At 48.6% G+C, this 18,531-nt stretch overlaps 1 protein-coding gene across 4 annotated transcripts; it reads left to right on the top strand.

Annotated features, from left to right (window-relative positions):
• Positions 1-1,871: 1,871 nt before the first annotated feature.
• On the top strand, positions 1,872-18,263 carry SZRD1 (SUZ RNA binding domain containing 1). Of its 4 annotated transcripts, XR_010886363.1 has the most exons (6): positions 1,872-1,968; positions 12,986-13,035; positions 13,252-13,329; positions 14,176-14,430; positions 15,087-16,515; positions 16,757-18,263. XR_010886363.1 is itself a non-coding variant. In XM_067310900.1 (5 exons), exons 1-5 carry the CDS (start codon positions 1,918-1,920, stop codon positions 15,187-15,189), a joined length of 537 nt encoding a protein of 178 aa, XP_067167001.1. In that variant the 5' UTR covers positions 1,872-1,917; the 3' UTR covers positions 15,190-18,263. The 4 variants fall into 4 exon arrangements, 3 of the variants coding, with proteins under 3 accessions (XP_067167001.1, XP_067167002.1, XP_013809770.1); XM_067310900.1 differs by having other exon boundaries at positions 15,087-18,263; XM_013954316.2 differs by lacking the exon at positions 1,872-1,968 and adding an exon at positions 4,733-5,294 and having other exon boundaries at positions 15,087-18,263.
• Positions 18,264-18,531: the final 268 nt, after the last annotated feature.

Here is an 18,531-nt window from a genome sequence, read left to right as displayed (position 1 = left end):
GGGGCGCCATGTCGGGAAGGTCTTACGCAGCGGTGATAGTGGTGGGGGGGAGTGGCGTTGCCCCCTTCCGCCGCGGCCATGCTGGGAGGGGCGGGCGGGCGAGCGAGGCCGCCATGTTGGGGAGGTCGCCGGCGGAGGGAAGGTGGCAGGGTGGCTCCCTCTCCTTCCCTGCCTGCCCGGAGGCCTCGGCCCTTCCTTCGCCCCCTGCCTGGCCTCGTCCCGGCCTCCCCCCCGCAGCCCAACTGCCCCCCGCAGCCCTGCCTCGTCCCTCTTCCCCGGGGGGGGGGATTTGGGGCCAAACCAGCGGGGCGAGGGTACGTCCGATCCCCCGCCAGGTCTCTCCCAGGTGCCGAAAGAAGGGAGGCTGGAGGGCAGGAACGCCTGGCAGCAGACAGGGCTAGCTGCAGCAGGCCGTGAGTATTTACCTGCTTTCTGCTGGAGTTTTTAAAGAAGCCAGTCGCCATCTGCCGGAAGGCTGCAGCTCCTGCCTGCAGTTGTGGGGTTGCAGGCAGAAAATGAAGTTTCTGCAACTCCCTGCCTGAATGTTTTGCTTTTCCAGGTAATGGGAGGCATTTAATACTGGATTTGCTTTCAGCGCATCTCACCCCAGCAAGTCTTTGCTTTTCAAAGCTTAGGCTAATATGTTGGCTTGGTGACTATCCCAGATACAAAAGAAGAGAAACCCAATAAGTGTGTTTTTCTTCTAGGAAACCTATGCCGAAGGTTCGAGCAGAAGTTATCCCTCCTGTCCCTTAGAGAGATGTAAAAGGAAGGTAGTTTCAAACACCGAAAGGCTCAGCTGAAAAGTGATATGAATGAAGATGGCACAAAGACACACAGATAGACCCTCGCATTTCTGCCAAATGCACAGATAAACTCATGTTTGTCCGCCTCTAGGCCAGCCCGGCTGAAGCCTGAGTTCAGTTCATCCCGGCTTTGCTGGGATCTGGAGGCACCTGGGCAGGAACAGCCTTTTTTTCCTGCCCTTCCTTTCATTTCCCACTGCAGTTAGCGTGCTCCGAGCGCTGCTGGGCTGTGAGTGCTTCATGGATCCGTTAACATCACACGGTTTTTAAGCCAGGAGGATTTCAGTTAACGTCCTGGCAGAGCTGAGGCACCTCGGATAATGCTGCCGCTTCTGGATCATGCCTCAGTGCCAGCCCTCCCTCCGGGAGAGCTTGCTATCCTGAAAGCAGTAACCTGAGTGCAGAGTGAACGCGGGTTGGAACAAAGTTTATCTTCAGTTACATGTTGTCTTTTTTTTCTTTTTTTTTTTTTTTTAGAACAGTACACTTCACCCACGTGCAGGTGGCACGGCCAAGATTTATGCCCCATTGAGTCTCACCAGGGTTTACAAAACAGGCTGTAAGAAGCGTCCGAGTGCCGCACTGGGTATTAAGGTGCGAAACGTTATTGCTTGAGCTAACCGCCCTGTTTCTTTTTCCAGAGGTTGATGTGCGGCAGGGCCAGTCCCCAATGTTACGTCGTTGCTGACAGTCGCACTGATGCAGCCAGGAGGTACCAGCATTTTTTGGATGCTGATCCCTTTACTTAGGACGTGTTCAGAGTGCAACAATTTTCATTTCAGCCGTGGCACTGAATTTCTCAGGTAAGGCCAAGGCCAGCCGGATTGCGGGCACGTGTCCCGTGTCAGTCCCACGCGGGTGCTCCGGGACGCGCGTGTCCCGGTCCGCCCGCCCGCCAGGGGGCGAGCGCGCTCCACCCCGCGCCCCTCACCGCGGCACGTGGCCGCCCGCAGCGGCGCAGCGCGCATGCGCTCGCCGCCCTGCGCCCTCCCCGCCCTGCGCGGTGCGCATGCGCGCGGCGGGCGCGCTGGTAGGCGGTGGCGGCGCAGGCGCCGGGGGCCGCGCGCATGCGCGGGGCGCGGGCTGGCGGCGGCGGCGGAGGAGAATTAAAATGGAAGATGAGGAGGTCGCCGAGAGCTGGGAGGAGGCGGCCGACAGCGGGGTAAGGGCGGGCGGAGGGCGCCCCGGGACGGCGGCGAGGAGCGGCGGGGGCGGCGGGGCGCCGGCTGAGGAGGGCCCGGGCGGCGGCGGCGGGCGGGCGGCGGCGCCAGCCCCTGAGCGCCTGCTAGGCCTCTTAAAGGGGCCGTGGCCTCCGTCCGCGTGGGACCGCTGCTCCCACGCGCGTTTTTCTCCCGGCGCTGCGAGGCGGCCCCCCGGCTCTGGGGGGCTGCCAGCACCTTCCTGGGCTCCCTGCGGAGGGCCTGGGACCGGGTCACAGGCGCGCTGCCAGCCCCACGCGAGCCCGGCAGAGGGGCAGACGCCGGGGTGGCTCCTTGCAACGTGCCTTCCCCCCGCGGCGGATGTGTGGGCTGTGTTTCGTGACCTGCAGCTGGGGTCCGCTTCAAACACGCCTCAGCAGCGAGGCAGAAGCCCTTTCTCTGTGTCACTATACTCGGCTGTGGTCTTTTCTGAATCTCTTTTTAAGGCAAGCGAGGGTAATTTTAGCACGGCCAGTTCTAGCTTTCAGTTTTCTAGCTCAACTTCCTTTTCATAGCCAGCTTCTTAGTTTAAGTTTTCCGCCTGTCTGTCATGTTGAGAGGCTCTGAAGCACTTGTACGTGTTTTGCTGGTGGAATCAAATCCTTATTTTGGCAGCAGTGTAGGTGGATGATCGGTGGGGTATTCACAACCACACGAGGAGAGGAGGGAAGCCGTGCCAGGCAGGTCGCTGTTTTAATAACTTCGGTGGGCTCTTTAACGAACGGGGAGCAGAAGGACTTTATAACAATTATGTGAGGAGACCGAATTTGACTCTGGTCAGTGCTGTGCTGAAGGAGATTGGGTTACAGCTTGTGGGAAAGACATTAGGGAAATAGAGCTTGTAATTCAATGCCCTCCCCCAGCTGCGTGCAAGATGCCAGGCGAAGGCTGGCAGCGTAAGGAAAGCCCTCACTGCGTACCCTGTAATACTGCAAAAATGGGAAGTCCCACACAGGGCGGTGGAATTAATTCCAGTGCTTGTGAAAGCCTTCCATGAAGGGACATAACTTGTGTCTCGAGAGCTGATGATAGCTGTGGCCTTGAGTAATGGCTTAAAATTGTAGGGCTGTTCAAATCCGCGGCGTCAGTTGTCTCTTCCTGTTTGTCCTTTCAGCTCACACCTTTCGCTGGTCTTTTAAAACACTTATGGGGAAATCTCTTGGTTACTTAGCCTTTATAAAGTCCTTTCCCAGCACATCTGATCTGCTGAGTGTTTGTGTTCGTAAATTCAGTGGCACTTGCACTGCTTAGTGGAGAGCAGAGAGATGTCTTGAGGAGCCGACACCATGCTCGCAGCTGCTTTTACAGTTGTCCAGGCTTCACGTGTCTGTAAAAGCAGTTGGAACAAAAAAAACCCTCCTGTCTCCAGTAGGCATTACTGTTATGTAAGAGGAGAAGTGGAAGCTGCTTTCAGGTTAGATCTGGCAACCATCACCAGGAGACTTCAGGAAGGTCATTCTCAAACTGTGGCTCGCAGGAAAGAGACCCTCTGCTGCTGCTTGTGGCCGCAGGAAGTTAAAAGCTGACTGGGATGAAGGAGAAGAGAGGAGAATCTGATCTTGTCTGGCGTTTTTCTTGAACCGGATTGATGCTGGTACATGTTGGGTCTCTGAGCTACTACAGGAATCAAAGCTACCGGGTAGACAGATTCATAAAAGAGAAACAGGAACTAAGTACAGGAAGGGGCTCAGATGCAGAGCAGGCAGCGTGACTGCCTCGCTTGCTTGCCAGTTGAACGATTATTTCGGGCACGCTTGCTTTTCCTTGTGAAAAAACCTGCTGTAGAGGCAGGGAAGCTTGAGAAGTGCCTTAATGAGACCGATGTGCTGGAAGTGTGAGAGGAAAAATTATGTACAGGAAAAGCATATGAAACTGGCCTGGTCCTGGGATCACAATAGTTTCTGTCTTAGGGAGTCTTCTTTATTTTCTTCCACCTGTATTTTACCAGGTGTGGGTTACAAATTGCCCTCTGGGGTGGCACAGGACAGATCCCAAGTTAAAGGCATGAGATGTGACAACGTGGTCAGTATTGAATAGGAATATTCAATAAAACATTAAACATAACAAACATTAAGGAGCAACTTTAAATGTTTATTCTTGTTTTAATACTTCACACAGTCAGGAATGTAAACTTGACTTGTTATTTTATAGACTCTTCAGCGCGTATATGTTATACTTCCCAATTACGTCTTTGTGAGGTACGTGCTATCGACTCTTCAGCTGATATTTGTCGCTTAAGTTAGGTGGAGTTTGGCCCTCAAAAGATTTCAATGTCAGCCCTTAATAACTGAGGAAATAGAAATGTAATGAAACAGGTCTGTGGAGGGCTTCTGAATGGTGGGCTTCTGAGATATGTTGCCTGTTGCAATTTCAGAAGGTAGCCTCAGCAGGAGGCAGTTCTGGGCTGACCAGAGATGCCATGGCCTCCCTGTGCTAACGTTGCTTCGTTTAGCTAGTGCAGATCCTCCTCATTTGAAACAGGCAGTGCTAAGATCTTGGCAGGTAGAGGGAAAGCGGGTGAGCTTCGAAAGGGGAAAGCCCAGACAAAATTGATGCAAATCATCTGCTTTGGACTTGATCAGTGAAGTAGCTGTAATATAGCTACTTAAACAGGTTTTTTTTCTTTCTTTAACTCAGCTTCTCTTTGTCTTTTAGTTTTCTGTGTCATCCGAATTACCGCATGTTTGCTGGAAAAAGGAGCTTCTCCTTTGGTATGTGCCACCACCCTGAGTGACCATATGCTGAGCAGATGCCCCCTGCTCCAATAGCTTCATGTCCTCCAAGAAATTTGCAGGCACAACAGCATTAATGAAGAGGTGTGAATTTTTCATACTGAGCTGATGCAGCAGAATTACGATGCCTGTAAATCTGGCCGGTAGTATTTGTTACGAAGGCCCTACGTTATCTAGGCCTGGCAGTCTTAGGTGCATAGATACTTGGAACTTTTTTGAAATGGGGGAGTCTTGCTTGTCTTCTGGTTGTAGATGAAGGACTGATGCGTGAAGAATGAGTGATTTGTCTGAGGTTGTGCAAGAGACTCATGGCAGAGTAAGAAATGGAGTGCGAGTCTTCAAAGACCTGGGCTAGGTTAGTAACCACTAATATTACTTGATGCATAGCTGAGTTTTCTTTTGTGTGGCCTGCCTGGCTTTAGGGAAGAGGAAAAATCACAAATGAGGGGTGTATTTGTTGCACATGAGACGACCTACCTGATTAAAATAATAATTAAACTTCAAGTTGGAAGCTTTGCTCCAAGACTGGAATGGAAGCCAGGGATCACAGAGAACAGGTAATACGCAAGTCTGAATTGGCGCTCTTCAGTTGAATTGATTGCTTATTCCTGTAAATAAAACATGGCTATCTAGAATTGGAATATATCACTGTCTTGCTAATTAGTAACTTATTTCAAGTCAGGAATATGTTTGTGTAGATAAAATGTTAGCTGACAACTCACAATAGTTTAAAAAAAAAAAAAAAAAAGCCTTGTTTCTATTTACTTCAGTTTGCTGGTAGACGGTTTACAGGGCAAAACTGCTGCCTCTGATCTCCCGGTGGGCGCTTAAAACTTAACCTGACGTAGTCCAGAGTCTAGTCCTTGTCACTCGGTTAGCATGCGCCTTGCTTCACCGCTCGCCACAAGAAACAGAAACCCCCTCGGATCATCTAATTACCAGCTATTTGGGGAGGATGTGAGCAACTGAAGGCGGGTGACTGAACTTTGTTCCTGGTATGTGTGTTACAGCTGGGGGGCGGGTACGGGGATTGCCTGCTTTAAGTGGACTGTTCACCCGAGACTCCCCAAAAACTCTTGTTTTTACCATCTTTGCATTTGTTGACCTGCAAGTGGCAGTTGGCAACAGACTGGATTACCTGCCTTAGATTTCACGCTTTAATGAGGGCGGCAGATTCAGCAGTTATAAAGGACTTAATTTAGGTTTGGGCCAGCCTGTTGCTTGAAGTTGCTAAATGTGATCAAAGTACACAGAATCAAAGGGAAATATTTAGGAGTGTAGTGCTGTAACCTCCAATCTGCATAGTCTGCTGACTGCTTTTGTGATTAGGGAACAAATTAGTTGGGGGTTCAGCGTGCATTCCTTCAGGACTGTACACTGAAGAAAACCCAAGAAGGCAACTGCTGATTTTTGATGTTAGGCAGAAGTGCCATGAGGACGGGTTTTGATTTCATGGACTAAAATGATTTTTTTTGGTAAAACATTTACTAAGTATTTGCTTTAGGTATTTGTAATTGATCAAAACGTTGAAATGGGGAAATGAAAGTTTCCGTTCCTACTGTGCAGCGTTGCCTAGGCAGAGGCAGTTTCTTTGATAAATGATATCCTTAGGCTAGGAATGAGCATCTTAATACCACAAACTGGATATCACTTCTGGGATATTGCTGCAAGTCTGGTCTGGTCTGGTCCTGCCTGAATCACTTGGAAGCAGTTTCTGTTCATTTGATACTTATTTATTATTATTATTTTTTAAAGCAGTTTCACCTTCCTGAGCAGCTGGATGTACCGAGTGACCGTAGTCAGTAATGTGGGTGAATAAGGCAAGGATGGTCTCCTGCTGATCAGGAAATGTGCTGATGCCTTTGCACAATATCAATACGATGAAACTGCGTAGAAACATTGTCGCTCGTGTCTGAGGCAGAGAGACGCTAGCGAGGGCATACGCGGAGAAGGGCTTGCGAGATGGATGAGAAATGGAAAACTGGTTTCTTGGAGGACTGTAGAAGGCTTTTGCTAAGGTTTAACCTCTGGTTTTCTAGAGCAAGAGGTGGTGTAAATATATTCCAGATCCGGACTTGGGAGAGGGTCTGAGGAGCATTTGCGTGACTGAGAGCAGCCTGCCGCAGGAGGTGCGGAAGGAGAAGGAGCTGCAGCCCTCTTAAGAGCTCTTCCCTCCCCCCCTGTAATATATATCCATGCTGGGAATACCATGGGGTGCCTGTAAGAACAAGACTCTTGCCAGGTTTGCTCCTAAGAATAGTCTCATGTCTTGTTTTGCAGTCTCTTAAACCATAGTTGCTGAGAAGCATTATCTGCCTGTGAAAGATGGAAACACCAGCACAGCTGAAAGGAGCTGTGGCGTTCTTGGCATCGCGTTGGGTACAGTCCACTGCCAGGATCTAATGTAAGCAGAGCAACTTAGTGAATTAATTAATGGAGCAGTCTGATTCCCAATAGCCTCAGGAATTGGAATGCTCCAGTAATTAATGGCATATTAATTTATCTTCAAATGAAAGAAATAGGTGGCTAATGAGGAGTCAGTTTGGAGATATCTTAGCATTATCTCCTGCTCTTACTTGACGATATTTTCAATGTACCTTAGGAAGCAGTGAGTCAGAAGCTTGCAGCTGTGAGTTGTTAGGTACCCATTAACAGCTTTTGTAACCTCAGATGCTAAAACCTCTGTTTTCTAAAGAAGAGAACATTAACCAGGCCTTGAAGTTTATCTCCTGTCCTTTATAAAATGCCAGAGTATCTAATGGTGTTTTTAATAAGTAGGCAAGGCTTGGTTTAGTGTTGGCGTAGGAGGATGCGACTCTGGACCAAACTTGCTCTTCCTGCGTTTGATCTTACAACTTCAGTTATTTGAGTGAGCAAGGGTAGAAGGCTGTGTTCAAAAGTAGTCTCTGGTAAATACATCAAAGAACGTGGTTAATGTTTCTTTAGAGCTGGGTATCGGAAATGTTATCGTATTTCTAGGAAAGCTCAACTTCCTTTTCCAGTGCCTGTTCTGTGCTCCAGCAGGAGGGATGGTAGGCATTTCCTCTTGCTTTCTGCAAAGTAACCTGATTTTGGAGGTAGAGGGGAGAAAAAAAATGTAGAGGGTGCTTAAGTTTTGCCCTCTTTCAAACATTCAGCTGTGGTTCTACAGCCAACTTGAAAACAAAGAAAAACTGACAACAGTTATCTTGTTATTCCTTTCCCCCGTATCAGCGGAGCTTGGAGTTGCTGTTATTTGGTCTGTTTGGAAAGCCTTTGCCAGCAACTGTCTGGAGGATAATTCTCTCTATGTATCTGACCTAACTACAGTTATTCCAGCAAAGTTTCGTAGACAACAGCTAGGGCTAACTCGGCTCTCTCTGCGCTACTGCTTTGCGATAAGCCCAACAACAAAGTTTGCTTGGCATGGTGCCTAGACCCATATGAAAGTGTGATCCGTATGAGCCGATCTCCATGTATCCTTCCTGGGGGGGCACACTTCCGATACCTTGGGGGAGAGCATCCATCTCTAACTTGCCATCAGTGGGGCAAAATAGCAGCTATATTGCTATTATAAACATTATATTACATGTACAGCTATACTGGCGGAGTTCTTATTTAGGCTGAGAGACTGTAGTAGTGTCAGATAAAGCAGTAGGTTTGTGTCTTACTGGCTGTGTTTGATTACTTTTTAAGGAGTGTTTTACTGATATTTTTCTTATTCCTGTTTTTCTCTGGGGTGGGTGGAGCTGGATTTCAGCTTCCATTACGTCGTCCTCTACAAATGTGGCTTAAATGTCAAAGAACAGTGTCTTCGTCACGCTGTTTGTTGGGTCCTTTTTAGTGTCTAGACATAATGGTGCTAAAAATAGTTCGTTGAAATTCTTTCCTAATCTTTGGGGAGGGGCTTTTTTAGGGAGAACGGGGATGCGAACCACACTCAGACTTTGGTGATGTAAACATACACAATTTGGGAAGTCGAAGCTAGAAGAGTCTCCCTACTAGATTCATACTGTCAGAAGATTAATAACTAGTTTTTGGACAGCGTGACCTGCCCAACTAATGGCATGATGTCCTCCAGTGCCAACTCTAATTGCCTCTCCTGCGAGCCTCGTGCCTTTGGGTGGTTGTAGTGTTTCTGGCGCTTGTGCTGCAAGTCAGCTCCTAATTTTATCTCGTTACCCACGCAGCTCAGCGACAGCGTGAGATAGCAGTGGAAAGGGAACGACATCAGCAGGCAAACAGATCCGTGAGGAGCAGCGACCGTGATCTTTTTTTAAAGAATAAGCTGCGTCCAGGTGGTGTCGCTTCTCGAGCTCCTAAATGTGGGCGGCAAAATCCCCAGGCTGACCTCACGAACCTCCGGATGCATGAGGAGAGGTGGCTGATGTCTTCATTTATTTTTGCTGGGTGTTTAAGGGCTGCTCATTTGAGTTGGCAACGCTCTCCAGATTTGAGCTCCTCCATCCCCATAATTCAAAACATGGAAGTAGCAGACTTAAGTTCGAATAGAGATGAAGAGTTTGCAGTGACTTTTGCTGAGAAAGTACAGGGTTAATCTCAGCACTGAAAAACTTCTAACATATTGAGAAGTGCTCATGAAGCTTTTTTTTTTTATGCTAGACATTTGGTTTTGAACAGAATGGAAAACTTTCTACCCAATTGTTTAGTGGATTTCTGGAGAAAGCTGGATTTTCCTCACCGGTGACAAGAGTTATTTGGATCACAGCTCTAGAAAGACTGTTATTCGGATAGGGTGAGAGTGAGGTGTGTGTGTTTGGAGGGACTGATCACTGTAGTTTATTATACCATGATTTTTAAGTGTAAAGGAAGCATCCAATTTTGGAGAAATATGTAGCGGCTCTAACAGTTATAGGTGTTATAACCGAGAGGATGTTTTAGCTGCTCTTTGTGTTGCTACTTGTCGGTGAGAAGCTCACCAGATGCAGGGCAACTGCCACATCTGCTAGTGGTGTTTTATAGACCATGGTTGTGCGTGTTTGCTTAGAGGCCACTGTAAATTACAGTGGGACGAGAGGCAAAAACATGAGGTACTTTGCAAAATTTGCACGGTAGTAGGAGAGAGCAAAATTTTGAGACTGTGCAGGGCTCGTTTTGGCAGGGGTTAACTGCTATGATGGCAGGTTTTGAAGGATTCCTCTGGAATAAGCTTGCACGTGTTGATCAAATTAGGAGAACTGCTGTTTTTCCTGGGAGGGGAAGTTGTGGGCACTGACATCCGAGGATGTATTCGGAGGCCGTCCTGTGTTCAAGGCCTGGATGTATAAAGTGTGCAAAGAGCTGTCCAGCAGCGCTTGGAGTCGGTGTGACAGTTGCATTAATCAGAGCGTTTTCCAGATGATGGGGTTGACGTGACTTTTTGCAGTGTCAAGAATACAACTGCAGCCCCAGGTTTGACCTGCAAAGCCTACAGGAATGTAGAAATATGGCTTGTATACGAGCCGTCTCTCGCCTGCCAGGAAGGAAAGGGGGAAGAGCAAAACAGAAGCAACTGGGTAAGTGTCTTTGCCTGGCCGAATCCCTTGAACGCTTGTGAGTTATCTGACACTGTGCCAGGAACCTGAAGCACTTGTGCGCTCTGGTGCTAGAGCGCAGAGGAGGTGACCCCGGTTGGAAAGCTGAACGTAAGTAGCGAAAGAGGGACCTTACTGAAGAGCATTTATAAGCTGAGTGCAGACGTGATGTGGTGTAGCTGAGGCAGTAACTTTTTGAGGAGATGTGGATTGATTTCATGGCACGAAGTAATGAATGAAACTATTGGCAACTCAGGAAATGCTGCTACATCAGGTAGTTTCACAGATTGAGCTGTGAAAGGTGATATTGGAAGAGAAATAGATTGGGGTGTTTCCCTAAAATACAAAAGAGCTCGAAGTGATAATCCCTTCAGAGAGGACCAGCCAGATAATACTGTTGACAGGAAAGAAACTGAATGATGTTGTCACTCTCGAATTGCTCCAAAGTTTCACATACTGGTAAAAGCAAGCTTCTTCCATAGGCTCTGCTTCCACTTTGCTTTCCACGTGGCTTTTCTGTAGCTTGTCGTGTTCTCGTGCTCTGCGGTGATGGCTGGCTGTCCTTGCGATGGGCTGTCGAGCGTGAGGAGGAGTCCATCTGCCCTAGGTTGGCTTTTAAATGGTGCAGCCGAGGACGGCTGTTGTGGTTCTGACGGGTGTTGGCTCTGCGGTCGCTGCGCAGCGTTGAAAAATGGTGTGTCGTGAAATAAATGAATGGAGATGCTCTTGAATGTGCTGCTTGCCTTCCGCCCCGTCTTCCTGTCCTTGTGCCTCTCCCCTGTGTGATGAAGTATTAAATCAGGGATATTTAAGGAAGCTTCCTTCCAGTCGCCCGCTTCCACAAGGCCCTGGGGAGGCGCAGTTAACCCTTCAAGTTTGAAAAAGAGTTTTAAAGACTCTTCTATAGCAGGATATGACCTCTTCTGGCCTCGTGCAGGCAGACGAGCTAACTACGTTGCCTTCATTTGACTTTCATTGTTTGCCGCCAGCCGGTCCAAAGCGCTTCCATCCTTGGCCAGGATATCCGTTTCTCTCCTTCCTGTTCCCAGCCAGCCGTTCCTCCGCTTTTGCAGGCAGGAGCAGGAGGCAGCTGATGCATAAGCTCTCCCTCTCCCGAGCAGCGTTTGGATTTTTCTTTTTTTTTCCGTCACAAGTTCAAGAGTCCCCTAGAAGAGGAAGGAAACTGCAGGTGTGTTTGCCCGTGACGGGAGGATTTAACTGTAATTCAGCCTTCACTTCAATGACGTGTTAAGCCCCTGGCTGGTTTTCTTCTTATGAAACAACTGTGGCCTCTGAGTACAGATTTCTGAAAATAAATAAATAAATCAACCTCCCGCCCAATGATACCTTTCCAAAATCGCTTGTAACTGTCTCTTTGCAGATAGAGGACACTGTGGGCTGTAGAGCTGCGTGACCAAGAGTAAACGCCACGGTTTGGCATCTTGTAGTGACTTGCGTTCGTTCTCGGCTTACTGGTGCGTCGGGGAATTACTGTGCAAACAAACTGCAGGGTGAGGATGTTGGGCAGCATAGTTTCTTACCAGGTTGCGCCTGCCTGCGGTATTTGACAGCGGGGCAGGCTCTGTTGCCAGCAAGCTTTTACCGTAGTTAAGCAAACGGACCTGAAAAATAGAGCAACTGCGTTCTGGCAGAAAGCTGGAATTTCCTTGAGTATTGCCAGCTATCAGCTGGTGGAACTAGGACACTCCCGGTTACTTTTTTTCCCCTCTCATTGATGATTAAATAAAACATATTGCTCTTGTAATAGCGTGGGCGGTCATGGGAATCTAAAGCTATCGGTAAGGTGTGGCTTGTCGGGGAAGGTTACCAAAAAATAGACTTGAGTGACTGAAAGCTGGCTTTGTTTTTCTGTTTAGCAAGGATTTTTCCGTGTAATTGTTTGGATTGCAAAATGTGAACACCTTTGCTAAGGAAGGTGTGAGCCTTAGTCAGAAGCTGACATGCTTAAAGTCGCGCTCTGTTGGCACTCGGGAATAATTCAGCTGTCTTCTCGTGTAGCCACTGCTTTGGCAGCTCTATTGGGAAGAGAAGTACATGGAAAAAAAAAAAAAGTGGTTGGATAATAAGGCTCTAAGTCAGCAAGTCTTCGGGTGCGTGTCAGGCAGGGCAGGGACTCCTTTGCAAAGGAGGGTTATTGCAGCAAGCGGCAGGAATGTAGACCTGCCGGCTAGTCCTCGGCACGGCCGCTGGGGCTGAAGCGAGGTGCACGGCCTGATGTGGGTCACCCTGGTCGCGTGCTGCTGCTTTAAAAGGATTCGGCTGCAGAAGTTTGGTGCCGGTTCCTACCCGATCTGGGAGTACCTTGTTCTGCTAACCTGAACTACTCTATATTCCTTTGGCTGCTCTCTTTGCCCTTAACAGAGCTTTCTTGCCTGCTGAAGTCCTGAGAATTAAAGCTGCTTTTCAGGGGAGATGGACTTAAAAGCTGCCTTTTCACCGCAATGCGCTAAATCTGCAGCTTAGTATGGCTGTATGTGTATTAATGGATACAGTAAAGTATTTGTGGTAGTTCGCTGTTCTTTGCCTCTTGATTTGCAAGTCGCTCTCAGAATGAGACAAGCTCTCTCTGCCCTTTATATAATAGGGCACTGCTCTATGGAAGATTAAAATGTAGAATGCAAGATGTGTGCGGTTAGACTCAAACTCTGCTCTCCAAGGTGAGCCTTCACTTCTTTTTTTTTTTTTTTTTTTTTTTCCCTCTCCTTCCCTTGTAGGAGATAGACAGACGGTTGGAAAAGAAGCTGAAGATCACACAGAAGGAAAGGTAATGGCACCGCGCAGTCTGAAAAACCTTATTTTCCTGAGGTGCAGCTGGACATCTTGAAGGCCTGGGGAGCGGGTACAATGGGAAATGTCGAACTGAGTAGGTAACATTGGATTTGAGTTAAGAAATAGGGAATCTCTCTAATCATGCCACTAGGTGGCCCTTTCGATCCATAGCAGAGTAGCGGAAAGATTCTTGAGAGTGATTTTATTTCAGAGCCGGGTCTTCAAGACTGGATGTAGCTACAGCTATGGGGAAGCCTTTTAAGAAAAAGACACTCAAAGGAAGAAATGGGTGAGTCAGGTAATCCCAACTCATAGCCCTAAATTGGCTTGCTGTGCCTTGCATCAGTAAGACTTCCTTTCCTGCTTACCTTGGGTTGGGCTGGGGGTGTGGGGGGGTGTTTTTGTCTTCTCCTCGAGCACAGTTGTTTCTACGCACTTCTGACAAGTCTTTTTTTTTGCCCCCATCCCTCTGACTCTTAGTAGACCGCTTAAAGATCAGAGTCATGGTGTTATTTCTCTGGGACACAGAGAAGGGACTATAAAAATTCGGATGGTGATACTGGGGCCACGGCTGGCTCCGAGAAGTGAAACGGCAGGGTTGAAGTCAAAGGTCAGGAATTCTGGTGAGAGGAGCTCTAAAAAACACAGGGAGTGGAAGCAGGATGCTTAAACCAATGTCTTTGAATATAGGTGTTTCAGGTTTTCTTGGAAAATCTGTGGTGCTTAAGGTACCTTACAAAGCATCCGGTTTCTGCCCCAAAGAAGGCTAAATTGGCTATCCAGATACTAAAATCTGAAGTTAATTCTTAAAACAAGTACTAGCAGCAAAACTTCAGACTCTGTTCACCTGTTTAAAAGGGAGCTTTTCTGCTCAGTGTTTGCCTTTCCTTCCTTCACTCGAGTTTAAAGATGTCCAGTGTGGCAGAGACTGGTTTTCTGTCCCTTATTGAGCTAATTTCTTACAGACCTGCCTGTCACTTTAGTTTAGGGTTACAAATGTAACAAGGTCTTTAATTATTACAGGCTGCCTCTTAGTCATGGGAATGACATCTGACCGGGACGCGTTTGTGTGCAGAGCTAAAAACATGCTCGCAGTAGGAGACAAACACTGATTGAATGTTTTTCTTTTAAACAGTAGAAAATCAAAATCTCCTCCTAAAGTGCCGATTGTGATTCAGGACGACAGCCTTCCTTCAGGTCCTCCCCCGCAGATCAGGATCTTAAAGAGGCCGACGACGAACGGCGTGCTTAGTAATCCCAACTCCGCTAGCAGGCCAGCGTTCCCTGTGAAGTCCTTGGCGCAAAGGGAGGCGGAGTACGCGGAAGCCAGAAAACGAATATTGGGCAGCGCGAGCCCTGAAGAGGAGCAGGAGAAACCAATTCTAGATAGGTGAGAATGCCTTGGCTTTAGTGGCAGCACGGTGGCATCGTTGTGCGTAGTCCTTGCAAGCACCTTTGTATCAGAAAGGTTGCATTCCTTGAAGTGTAAAATGAAGCAGATGGAGCTGCTTCAAAGGGGCGCTTTGGTTGCAAACGGGGCATCATAAAGCTCAAGCACGTGGCAGGTTAAAGGAAGTGCTTGCGCTTGATAAATGGCCTGCAATAACCTTTAGTGCTTTATAGGGTAGCTCTGGAAGGGCGTGCTGGGGATGCAGTGAGGAGTGCAGGCAGCCAAGCTGTTTTGGCAGGATGTATCTGTGCCTTTGCGGAGGTTTTAACTTATGGGAGCTGCCACCTGTGGATGGGACAGTTAAACTTAGGCACTTTGAAATGAATGCTGATTGTTCGAAGGCACTGTGCTCTCCCTTTTAGATGCAGTGTGGGTCTTGGCTGCTCAAGAAAAAGATTCCCAAAACCTTGTGGAGAAATGTAGTGCTGGTTAACTCTCGGTCGTGTTCCTTCTCCCAGGGAACATGGCAGGACTGTGATAGTCCATTAGCTGTGGCAGCGGCTTTCCACTGAAGTGGAAGCGAGAGCGTTTTGTTGAAGGCTTGTGATGTTACACAGACATGTTGCGTCTGTCTCTGATCTTCTTTCTCCTTGCAGGCCAACGAGGATCTCCCAGCCGGAAGACACCAGACAGCCCAATAATGTGATTAGGCAGCCACTGGGTCCCGATGGTTCACAAGGCTTCAAACAACGCAGATAAACGTGGGCAAGAGATCATGCTGCAGAAAGCAGGGTCAGCCGCCACGGGTTGCACTGCCGTGGTGGACAAATGGACTTGAGCAAAGGGAACTACCTGGTTTACTTGCACTGTGATCCCCTTTGCTCTGCCCACTGTGACCTTCAAACCCCATGCACTGTGACCTCCCCGCTCCACCCACTGTGATCGGCATACCGACAAGGGCTGTCCCAAGTCACTGTAAAAGGAAAGGGGAGGGGGGGGTATAAAGGACTCGGACGGGTGCAGAGAGTCGTGTGTGCCACTTTTGGTTGAAGCTAGCGCCAGCAATAATGTTTGTTGTACTCATAACCTGGGATTTGAGGAAAAAAAAGTGGGAAGCCTCCCCAGATGCGCATGTTGTCTTCATCACTTTAAGAGCAAGTTCTGTTTCAAAGGATCTCTTTTTGTTTTCTGTTTGTATATCAGATCAACTTTCAATGGAGTGCATGGGAAGGGTTTTAACTCTTTAGTTTGTTTTTAATTGAGAGAGGTAGTTAAGTGTTCTAAAAGGAGTTTCAATGAATTTCTGCAACATTAATGGCTAGGATTTGGCAAGCTTAGCTTCTTGTTCTGTATTTCTACCGCTGCCAAGCAAATGGAAGCGGACTCCCGGATACCTGGCCTTTCCGATTGCCTTGGCCTTGGAAGCCTGTGGAGTCTGACCTAGTTTACGTATTGCACCTGTTAAAGCTTGGCTAGTGTTTTCTGCTGGCTTGAGGAAAAATTTAAAATACATCTTTTTGTATTTGGGGAGAAGGGAATGTGGACAGATCCCGTGAAAATGCCTACTGCCCGGTTACTGTTTGCAGCAAAGAGCAGGGCGGTGATGAATTAGGGCTCTGTTGCATCTGGACTTACAGGCTAGGAAGAGAATAGGCAGTGCCGCGTGGCTCTCTTCTGGTCCATGAAATGCATGGTCAAGGAGCCCGGCTCTGTAAAGCCTGTGCTTGTCAAGTGGCTGACGTAATGACAGGGGCAGGACGACCACTGCTCCAGAGGTTTGAACCTAAGTGGCTTATGATGGACTGAAGGCTCTGATCTCTCAGTTACGGTACAAGTCAGTGCTGTACCTGATGCATTTACTTCTAGAAATCACAGACGCTGGGAACAAAACGCGTTCAATAAAGTTTGGAAAACTCCCTGTCTTCCTGCATTGTGGGCGGTAACAGCTGGCTTTCTGCTAGGCTGCAGGGAACTGATTGCTTTTGCTCCTCCAGCTCCCAGAAAAGAGGACAGGGTCTGAGGCAGGGACTCCAGCTTGCAGTCTGAAAACTTTCCTGGGTGATAGCTGCGGAGGAGCAATACCAGGTACCACCAAACGTGTTTATTGTAAGACACTGTTGAATATGGATGCTTCGCCTGTGCCCAATGCTGTCTGTCTTATTGCATTGTCTAACTCTCTGTACCCTAGACGAGAAAGCTGACCTACTCTTAATATTACTGTCTTGAGAGATTAGATGAACACTAATGCTCTGTTTGGAGGGAATGTGAAGAACGCCGCTTGTGTGCAAGCGACTCCAGGCTTAGAAGTGTTTCTGCATGTTGCTAGGATCTCTTACTGTAGACGGACCTGCCTGGCAGAGGAACGGGCTGGACCGTTCGTGACCCCTGGCTGCCGACACAGAAGGCTTTAGACGGTTCCTTTGGCTGAGACGGCCGTGGTCTGGCTGATTGCTATGTTCTCAGAAGCTAGAATATCACTTCTGGTTATCAGAGGACGTATTCTGTACAGGTGCAGTGTTGCCTACCGTGTGTGCTCAGTAGGTTGAACAGTAAACAACCAAATCTAACTACTTCTGCCTGAAAAGAAGCAAACGTACAGAGCATCTTCCACCCTGCGTTGTATGGGAGACTCCCATATGATAAACCAAGACATGTACGGAAATACAGTTTAAAAAAAAAAAACAAAACAAAAAAAAGAAATTACTGGTAAAATAAAACTACCTGTGTACCAAGAGCTGGAATCTGCTAGAACCTTAATCTGCTAATTGAATCTGTGCCACCCTCCACCGTGAGTCCCCAAATCAGGTGAGCCCTCAACGGTTGGTACAGGATGACGTTATTTACTCTGCTGTAAGGTGGGAAAGAGAACCGCAGGGGGGCAGAAGTCCGGTCAGACCAGGAGTTTGGCCTAAATCTTTTGTGGTCTTAAGAGGCCGTAGTCTTAACGTTTACTGAACTCCCTCTCAGGTAGGGCTCGGGTTGTGCTGCGAAGGCATCCGTGCGAGCACCCCGCGGCTGCTTGGCGGGATGCGTTCCCCTTTTTTTGCAGGCTGGTGGTAAAGAAAAGTCTCCGGGAAGAGCAGCTCAGCGAGGGAAGGGTCGGTGGGGTGGAAAGCGGGAAGGGAGAAAGACATTAGCAATAACCGTAGTCACCACGCCTTTCCTTAACTATTACTCAAAATAGCTTTTACTTCAGAGGGCCAGCTGCTGGCAAAAAAGCTCCTGACGTAGCTTCGGATACCTTGCCAACGTTAGAAGTCTTCTCCCGCCTGGTTATCCTGTAAGTCAGGTGCCTGCAATCGTTGCTAGTTGCACATCAGACCTTGTTCTCCAGCACCGACCTCGCGTAACTAATAGACGACTCGGTAGGGGCTTGGGAGCAGGGGGGGGCGACCGTGGCGCCCTTCTCCCTCCGGCTCATCCACCCCTATAGCATGCTGAGCCAGGATGCTTCCGACCTGCGGGCAGGGGGAGACGGCATTCCTGGAGATACTCGCTCCCGAGCCCCTTCTTCCAGACGGACGACAGGTCAGGGATCCCGTCTGGGAATTCGTGGCGGGGAGAAGTCGACTGCCTTGCTCGCGGAGGGGCTCGAGCTCGCGTTCGAATAATACGTGTTTATAGGGGCGTGCGTGTGTGCGTGCATGTGTGTGTGTTCCTAGGGGCACTTTATGGTTCTCCCGTATGGGTTCAGCTCCTGAAAAGTGCAACGTTGCGTGCGGCAGCGTGCAGGGTACAGCCAGAGCCTCCCGTCTCCCCCATAAAAGTGCGCCTAAGTATGCAGATAAACATTTTATAAATTGTATTTTAAATAAATGTGTTTAAACTTTTAATGACCTTGTTTTGTTTCGCAACTCCTTTGCGCTCGCTTTTCTTTTCCCCGCTGCCCCTTCCTCCCTTCAGCCCCATCCCTCGGGGCTAGCCGAGCTCCTACCACGGGCTTAAAGGACATTTTGGTGGCCGCTTAAGTGCGCAGTGTAGCACAGGCCGAGAATGTGCGTGGGGCAGAGATGGGGCAGGAGCGATTACAAAGCGGAGCCTGTTTCCCCGGGGTGGGGGATTGAAACTCTGATTTTTTGTATGCCGTCTCCGGGCTCCTGT

This window comes from Apteryx mantelli, chromosome 26, assembly GCF_036417845.1.
Source record: "Apteryx mantelli isolate bAptMan1 chromosome 26, bAptMan1.hap1, whole genome shotgun sequence".
Lineage (NCBI taxonomy): Eukaryota > Metazoa > Chordata > Aves > Apterygiformes > Apterygidae > Apteryx > Apteryx mantelli.
The sequence above is the reverse complement of the archived record's forward strand: the minus strand, read 5'-3'. Positions and strand labels throughout refer to the sequence as shown.